The sequence below is a fragment of the Cicer arietinum genome, chromosome 6, assembly GCF_000331145.2.
Source record: "Cicer arietinum cultivar CDC Frontier isolate Library 1 chromosome 6, Cicar.CDCFrontier_v2.0, whole genome shotgun sequence".
Lineage (NCBI taxonomy): Eukaryota > Viridiplantae > Streptophyta > Magnoliopsida > Fabales > Fabaceae > Cicer > Cicer arietinum.
In genome coordinates, this window is record NC_021165.2 from 26276193 (window position 1) to 26285518 (window position 9326).

General features: G+C 32.8%; 2 protein-coding genes across 2 annotated transcripts in view; one reads left to right on the top strand and one right to left on the bottom strand.

Moving 5' to 3' along the window:
• Positions 1–4482, bottom strand: part of LOC101494830 (N-terminal acetyltransferase A complex auxiliary subunit NAA15-like) — a 20501-nt gene extending 16019 nt beyond the window's left edge. Inside the window, exons 1-5 of the mRNA XM_004506811.4 lie at positions 4289–4482; positions 2764–2842; positions 2106–2188; positions 1867–2016; positions 92–207 (exon numbers count right to left, since the gene is read on the bottom strand). Coding sequence (XP_004506868.1) covers positions 92–207; positions 1867–2016; positions 2106–2188; positions 2764–2842; positions 4289–4339 — 479 coding nt within the window. The 5' untranslated portion in view covers positions 4340–4482. The remainder of the gene's footprint in view (positions 1–91; positions 208–1866; positions 2017–2105; positions 2189–2763; positions 2843–4288) is intronic.
• A 1237-nt stretch (positions 4483–5719) lies between these two features.
• On the top strand, positions 5720–6259 carry LOC101488667 (uncharacterized). The gene has a single exon (XM_004506876.1). The coding sequence runs from the start codon at positions 5720–5722 to the stop codon at positions 6257–6259; it is 540 nt and encodes a 179-aa protein (XP_004506933.1).
• The last annotated feature ends 3067 nt before the right edge of the window (positions 6260–9326 follow it).

The following is a 9326-nucleotide window of genomic DNA, read 5'->3' on the forward strand; positions in this document are numbered from 1 at the left end:
CGCTCCAAGACCATCATGCTACAACGAATTTGTATAGATGCAGTTTAAGCCATCAAGAATTGGGGGAAATCAACAAAAATACATATCATACTTCGAGTTTAAATGGTGGGCAACCGAAAAGCCAATCCAGTTCATGCGATGATTGGGCTTAAGAGTCAAAAGCTGTTGTCTAGTCTCAACAAAGCCAGATAAATCTCTCATCTGAGCCTGTCAATGAAGAGTACAAAAAACTATCAAAAAGTAGGCCAGATTACATTATAAAAACGAATCACTGGTTATATACTCATGCATATTTATTTCATAAGTGATGGATACACAGTACAAGAACAGAGCATTTATTTGATCCAGTTCATGATGAGCTATATGAAAACTAGCAAGCCTAATATAATAATTAATGATAATGTAGGATATTCCTAGGAAAAGCTCTCAGCTTTTTGCTTTATTGCAGAGTTGGACATTTGTCATAGCCTACTTGGATAATGGACAGCATTCACATCTTTGCAAGAATAACTGACATCAAAATCTTCTCTTTTGGTACAAAGGAAGTATAATTGACACATGAAATGTTCCATATCCAATAAGCTATAACATCAATTAAATTTTTGCGAGCAAGTCTAAATTATAATCCATAGGAGGACTTATGTAGGTTGTACTTATAATCTTAGGGCTTGTTGAGATTTCTTCCCCTTATCTCCTTCCTTGTATGTGCTAGATTACTACACCTGAATATGAAAATTAGGTAAAAACTGCATATAGATGATTCAAGTGTTCGAATTAAAGGATTTAACTTTGTATTTCTGCAATTTGAATCAGAGGCTGAGAATTGATTTCTCATGCATCCAGTTTAGTCTAAAATCAGTTTTCTCAAGTTGGGATCAGAGCCACTGTTAGTTGGGCCTGATAAAACCCTAACACCTAAAAACAAAAGCCCTAGCCCTAGAAATTGGATATCATCTGAAAATTGGGCTCAAGCTTTCTCTCATATGTTGTAGCAGATTTTGTAAGAACAAAAACAAACCAACAGTTTGTAATGAATAGATTGCCACAAAAAAGAGAGCAATTGTGCATCAGCTTTCTTCCACTACCCCCTGGGCATGGTTTGGCAGACTTAGTATAGCCCTTAATGATCTGCATGAACCGAAATGAAGTAGACCATTCTGTGATTTACAAACATTATTTCCTAATCGGTGTATTTATTTTTTATGTACATGACATTGTTATTGTGTGAGATGATTGTGATGGCATTAAAAACCTTAAGCAACTCTTCTTCCAAAACTTTCAAGTCAAAGACTTGAAGTGACTGGATTACTTTCCTGAAATAGAAGCAGGTTCAATCAAAATCAGGAATTGTCATATCTTACAAGAAGTGTGCTTTAAATATTTTGGTGAGGATCAGGATGAGATGTAAGTTGATCAATACTCCTATGGATCCAAATGTAATTCTTATGTCAACCTGGGAGAATCCTATTTTGACCCAGGAAGATATTGAAGGCTAATGAGGAACTGAATTATCTCATAGTGACTAAGACGTAACATATCCTTTACGCAGTGCAATGTCTTTAGAAACTCTTAAGCCATATGTCATTAGAAATATCTCCATCCAACCCATCGCTTAGACACTTTTTGTTTAGTCATAAGTCTCAGATGACTTCTGACCAAAACCTACTATACTTATGAAATGTACAAAAGCCAAAACGAAAATGTATCTACAAATCGAACTAAGAATTGGTATTATAACCAATGTCTAAGTTAAATCCATTGCACAGTGTGTGTGTGTGCGTGTGTGTGTGTTGAAACTTGAAATACTTTCTGAGTCCATATCAACTATAAAGAAGCACTTAAAGTAAAAAGCATTTAAGATGGTACCTGTAAGAGTGATAAGTCACGCAGAATTTCAATATTGTCAGGATCTATTCGCAGTGCATTTCGATAGCACTTGATTGCCTCCCTATATTCTCTATCTGACCGATAAAGGAGACCAAAAACATGCCAGCAAACATGACTTTTAAGGTCATTCTGTACCGGAACAATATTAAAGCCACATCACTTGAGAAACAATGGTCAAAAGATTAACAAACCAGGTAAAATAAAAAACAATGACAGACCTTCAATCCTTGACGAACAAGTTCATATGCTTCAGACTTACGATCCATGCAATTTAATGTCAAACCCTTCATTGATAAAGTTTCTATCATCCAAAAAAAGGAATCAATAGACACATAAGTAAATAAAAATAGAGTATGACCAATGAAGCCAAATATGCTGCAATTGACAGCAAAGAGATGGAAAAAGGGTGGCATTTCTTGCATGATTCAAACAACCTGGGAAGGAAGCATGAGAGTCTATATGGTTTTAGCAAAATCATTTTTTACTTCCAATTCTTATTTTCACTGTAAATTACAAAAAATTAGACATAGCTTTACTTTGCTTCTAGTTTTCAAAGTTTTGTATAGGAAACAAGGAAAGCCTATTTCCTGCTTTTTACTATCTCCTATACAAAACTTTAAAAATAGGAAACAAAATAAAATAAATGTGATATTTTGAAATTAAAAAAGAAGACAAAAAGTTGCTTTAGCAGTTTCCCATACAAAACTATAAAAACAAGAAATGAATTTCAAACAAAGTGTCAATTATGTAAAGAATAAGAGGTGAAAAAATGAAATGAAAATAGATAAAATGCAAACTGAAGTACTGAACGGACCCTAATGTCCCGTATGGAAAAGCATATATTAAAATGGAATTACCAAAAAAAAAAATGTATACCTCCATGGTCCGGAAATTTTTTCAAAATAGCATCAGCTGCCTTGAGGCCCTTTTTATATTGCTTGGTTTCATATGATTTCTGCAGCATTAAGAACAAGGACAAATGACCTCATCATACAACTAATCCATTGCCTCAAAAAGAAAGTAACATTTGACTCATAAATATCCTAAAGATAAGTTAATCATATTGTAATCACATAAGCTTTTGAGCAACAAATGAACATTATAACATACATAAAACTAAATTTCAAAAGAAACCACTGCAACAAAGCTAGTCCCTTAAGGAGTGAAAAAGCCAAACCATTTTCCTCTTTTCAGTTTTAATCCCTAGCGGAAGTAATAGCTATTCCCAAAATTTATTTTCACCACTCAGAGCATTGCCGAGTGATTAAGTCAGCTAGTAGTCCACACACACACACATTGATAAAATAAAAAATCATCCAGTCATTCTGATACTGTGATACATACAGTGTTATCAATGGTTGTCATGGCTGATTGCATTGGCAATTTTTAACTGACCTATAACTAATATTCTATAGTACCAAATTATTTCCAATACCAATAACTGAAGTTCTAAAGTATAACAAATTAACTCAATTTATAACACACTTTGATATCAAACCAAACTTCCAATAACTTCAATTCTAAAGCACTCAATTTCTTCCAAATCAAAATCCATTGAAACTCCATGCAATAAGTCAATAACTTAATTACAACTACCAAAAAAAAAACTAAATAATTTAACCAAACATCCCTATTCTCCTTCCTTTAAAATTCCTTCCTTATTTTCAACACCAAAAGGTCCAAAACAAGAGAGTAAGGACTATGCATGGCTAGTGTAAAATTATTTTACACTTACAACCAATCACACATTAACAACACATCAAATAAAAAACTGAAAAGGGAAGTTACACATATCTTTGATATGTTCGCAAATTGTGATTGGATGTCAATGTAAAATAATCTTACACCAACAGTGCATAGTCCTTAATCTCCCAAAACAAAAACTACTTTCTATGATTGAAAAGGGAAAAACAAATAGCACAATGAATCCAACGAACTAAAACTTCAAAGTACCAAATTATGGATTATCAAATTCCCGAACACTTTAGTTCCTAGCTCAGTGACAAGAGTTTATTTAGCCTCGTAAGTTCAAGGTATCGAACTCAAATCCCACAGAGACAATTGTAAAATGGTCATTAGTGCCACTTTGATAATAAAAAAAATTCTCCTTCTCCAATTTTAAAAAATAAAAATAATCCCCGAAGACTTTAACTTCCATGCCAAATATCACAAACTACAAAAACTAAATTCAACCTAGAATCTCAAACTATCCTTATTTCAGATTCCATTAGATTCTCAGTAATTAAAACATAGCGTAAAAACTGAGAAGAAAGCAGAATCTAGGGTTTAAAGAAGTAAAAGCAATCGAGTGAACAAGAAACAGTGAATATACTTGAATCGAGTAACAATAAGCAAACAGGAATAGCGAAAATAGAGATAGAGAGAGAGAGTGGAAGCTTACAACAATAAGCTTGAAGAGATTGGCCTCTTTAGGAGGCAGTGAAGCACCCATTGTTGTTGCAGAGAGATGAGAGATAGAAGGAGAATGAATATGATAGGGTTGCGAGAGAGAGAGAGAGAGAAGGGTTTTTGTTTGTGCTGCAAAATTGAAAAATGTAACCCTACTATACTGTGAACACAACGAGTAAAAGGGGAAGAAAAGCGTGCGTGAGTTTCATTCTTAAAACCTGGTAATTACTATATCATTTCGTTAATTAATTAATAAAATACCCGCTGAAAAAAGAGAATCCTAAGAATAGGTAAATTGTCTTCAAATAGCATGCTAAATCAATTAATTTTTGAATTTTATAAATTTTTATTTTTAAGATTATAAAATAATTATTAAAATAACAAAATTATTACATGCATCCCTCACATTACTACCTACGCCCTTTTTTAAATAAATAAAAAATAAAATACCCAAAATGTCTTTTTATATGTATAATATTTTTTAATTTCATTTCTCCATTCATTATCATTCTTAACATTTCATAACTCACATATCACAAAATCATCATACCTCACTAACCTTAACTTATAATCATTCAAAACTCACATCATTCACTCATAACTTACACTCCATCAATTTTCTCTTTACAATTGTGGTTAAAGTGACCCAATAAGGTATGTTTGTTGTTTTATTTTTGAGTTTGAGATTTTTTTCTAAATATGGGGATTATACGTGAACTCAGTTCACATACATTGTGACGTTACGTGAACTGAATACACGTACATTGAAAAAAATATATAAATCTCAAGATGTATGCAATCTTAATTCATGTAAGCGTATGTGATTTAAGATTGCGTAATTAATGGAGTTTGAATATTAAAACAGTTACGTTAACTGAGTTCACGTAAACGTACGTGAGCTGAGTTCACGTAGCTGTATTTGCATAATCCTGAATTTGTTGTGTTCCTTTCTAGATGCAGATAAATGGACTAAGGGAGACAACATTGATGAAATGTATGAAGGTTTGGAACCTGATTTTGAGGATATGGATGACGATTTGGAACGTGATTTCCACTATGTATGATTATTTTGATGCAATGAATGATGGTGTTGAACTTGAAATTGAAGACGCTATGAACAACGGAGGTGAACCTGTTATGGTTGATTTGACTAATGTGTTTAGCAGCGGCTTGATGTTTGATACGCAAGATGATTTATTGAAAATGGGCTAGAAATGTTGGAAGAGAAAATGGAATTGTCGTTGTATTTTTAGATCTGAAACTGCGACAGCACGACCAAGAACAAAGACAAAATTAATTATTGGTTGTGAAAGAAGCGGTAAATATAGACCTTGAAAGAATCATAAACCTACTATGAGTACTTGGAGTAGAAAATGTGAATGCTCATTTAGATTGAGAGGAAAAGTGTTGGTGAGGATGGTATATGCATATAATATATGGTGTCCATAACCACGAATTGGCCAAAACACTTATTGGTCATGCTTTTTTAGGCCGATTGTCTCAGGAAGAGAAAGTTGTACTTGGTGATATCGCGAAGAATATGATTAGACCAAGAAACATATTGATGACATTAAATGATCATAATGTTAAAAGTTTGACAACAATAAAACAAGTTTACAATGCACGTCAAGCATATCGTTCATCACTTAGAGGTAATAGAACTGAAATGCAACATCTTTTGACATTGATGGAACGCGGCAAATATGTTTATCGATATAGAAAGGTAGAGGATTCAGATGAGTTGAGGGACATATTTTGGGCTCATCCAAACGTTATCACTCTTGTAAATAATTTTCAAATAATATTGATTATGGATAGCACATACAAGACATGTAGGTGTCGAATGTCATTACTTGAAATTATTGGTGTTATATCTACTGAAATGACATTTTGTGTGGAATTTGCATATCTACCGTCTAAGTGTGATGATAATTTTACGTGGGCATTACAAATGTTGAAATAACAGATACAGGTGGTGAAATTTAAGTAATCGCTACTGATAAAAACATTGCTCTAATGAACACAGTTCAATATGTTTTTCCAAAAGCAGACAATTTATTATGATTGTTTCATGTATCCAAAAATACCAAAGTAAAGTGCAAGATGGCTGTTTTTCCAAAAAAGAAGCAGGTGCAAATAATGGAGGCATAGGAGGCTATTGTTTACAATTATGATGATGCCCAATACTACATGAATTTGGCTATCTTTGAAGGAATTTGTAGTAGCTCTTCTATTTTTAATGATTATGTACATGTACAGTGGTTAATTCCTCACAAGGAAAGATTTGTTGATACGTGGACAAATAGAGTTATGCACTTTAGAAACACCACAACACAAAGGGTTGAGTCGGCGCACTGGAGTTTGAAAAGAATATTACAAGACAACATTGGTGATATATGCAGTGTTTTGGAAACCATCAATAGCACGATTGTATTACAACACGGTGAGATAATAACATAATTTGAAAAGAGCATAATTCAAAATGTCCATCGACATAGTAACAGATTGTACGCCAATTGGCGTGGTGATTTGTCTAAAAATACAATAGATCACATTGCGGCAGAGTTTGATCGCGTGAAATATGTAGGTATAGATAAGTTTGAATGTCGTTGCACAGTTGGGAGAACACATGGTCTACCTTGTGCATGTGAAATAGTCATGTATAATATGATCCCCTGTTCAATTTCGTTATATGCTATTCATATTTGGTGAACTAAATTAACTTTTCATGATGATGGATCGGGTAAACCTTTAGAATTATCTATGAAACATGAAATAGATGTGATAGTGAAAAAGTTTGATGAACTTGATGTACCTAGCAAAATTGCACTTAAAGGTAAATTACGAGAAATTGCATATTCATCGACTATGTTGACGTGTCCACCTATTGACAAGGTTAAAACAAATGGTGCACCCAAAAAAGACAAAATTTAAAGTAACAATTTACAAGAAAGGGGATTTGAATTGTAATTTTACCTATTTAAAATTTCCTGAAAAAATTAACTCAAGTGTTCAAAGCAAGAATGTTCTTGGTTTTCACATAACTTTTGCACATCAATCTTGATCTTGTTACAACTTACTATCTTTCAGCTTAGCAAGGATTTCCACAACTTTACCTCTCAATCTTTTAGAAAGGATTTACACACAACCTTTCACACAAAAGGATTTTTACAAAAACTTCTCAAGCTATTTTAATATAATAGTCTTGAGTGTACAAAGTAGTGATTTAAAGTATATCAGAATCAGGTTATGTTCAACTCTTGTTTGAGAATGGATTTTGATTTTAGAACTCAGCAATGATTGAAACTTCAAGCCAATTGAGAATTGAACTGAAGGATGCTTCTATCAATCTCAATGAATTTCGAATGTGATCGCAAAATGAAGTATTGTTTGCTTTCTTGAGTTTTGATCTTCCCTTCATCTTGATGTCTCTTTTATAGGCTTCAAAAAAGAGCTTATGACATCTCATGTGACCGTTGGGAGTTGTCCAACTGTCATATGTCAGTGAGTGGATAAGATCAAACATAAAGCAAGAATGTTCTTGGTGTTGGGCAGCTTTGCATTTTAAAAATCAAGAACGTTCTTCGTTCTTACTTTTGTGAGTTTTGATTTAATCCTTACATATGTGTGAAGTGTTTATCCATATTTTGCAACTCATGTACAAATTAAAGATTGCATTTATCGTTATCTCCAAAACTTGTCATTATTTATGTTTCTTGCTTTGATTGAACTTTGGAGAATGATTCCTTTTTAATGACAAGTTAATTACAGTATTTGCCTTGCATCTTGGAATGATCTTCACACTGAATTTTGTTTGTGCATATGTTGGAGAACATACTAAAACAAAATCTGCAAGTTATGAACTTGATCTGAATGCGTATTGAAATTCTGGAACTTGTGGAGAATGTTTTGCGTTTTCCTCAAAAACGTTCTTGGTTGATTTTGTTTCTTTTTTTATTATGATCTGTTTTTGATTTACTTGATACTTGTTTTGATTAACTCACTCAAGCAAACATATCAAATACCAATATGCATATAATCATAATTATAATCTTAATTACCATTTGTTTATCATCAAAACATTTATTTGTAATTTTGTCTTAACAAAAGTAAGGTATCAAAAAGAGATAAATCAACCAAACGTGATCCATCTTGATGGGAGTATGTGGATGCAAGTGTTCGATGCAGTGGCACAAATGCATGTAGCACTATAACATCTAAGAAAGCACAACAACCTCGATCATCAGTCAAAAAGCTCACACCTCGACCATCAGTCAACAAGGTTCAACAACCAAGAGTTCTTCTCTTCAACGATTGGTTGCTAGTTAAAATTGATAAATTCATAGATGACATTATTGACGTCGGCAATGATGGTAATTGTGAATATCGTGTAGTTGCAATTTTACTTGGAATTGGTAAGAACTCTTAGGCATTCATTCGTCAAGAATGTGTGGTAGAGCTTCAAGAGTTCATGTCTCATTACGAGAAAATATATGGTGGTCATAATTTTGTTCAACAACTTATACACAATGTGTATCTTGAACAAGTTGCAACTATGGATAATTGGATGACACTTCCAGAAATGGGATATGTTATTGCTTCGAAATTTAACTTGGTTTTCGTCGCATTATCACTTAATCAATCGCACACATTTTTTTCCACTTAGAAGTCCACCACTAACATCTATGTCAAATAATCGTATGATAGTTATTGCATTTGTTAAGAACTGTCATTTTGTGCAGGAATTAATTGTGGTAGTTATTTAATTTTTCCACTTAGAACTGTCATTTTAACGGGTATTAATTGTGCATATATTAATTGTCATATTTAGTAAATTATTGATTATAACAGACCTATTTAAAGTCAAATTCTTCTATACCACCAGCAAGTAATTTGTGGAGAAAATATTGCACTGAAGAACCACAAAAGTGGTAGTTTATTTACAATGATCTTATGCAACATTGGTTGAAGATATTTCCATGGACTATAAATGAGTATATTGTAAACTGAATAGTAAATTGGATGAATAT

Excerpts from the sequence above, each read along its gene's own strand:
- LOC101488667 (XM_004506876.1), top strand. The coding sequence starts at position 5,720 with ATGCATATAATATATGGTGTCCATAACCACGAATTGGCCAAAACACTT.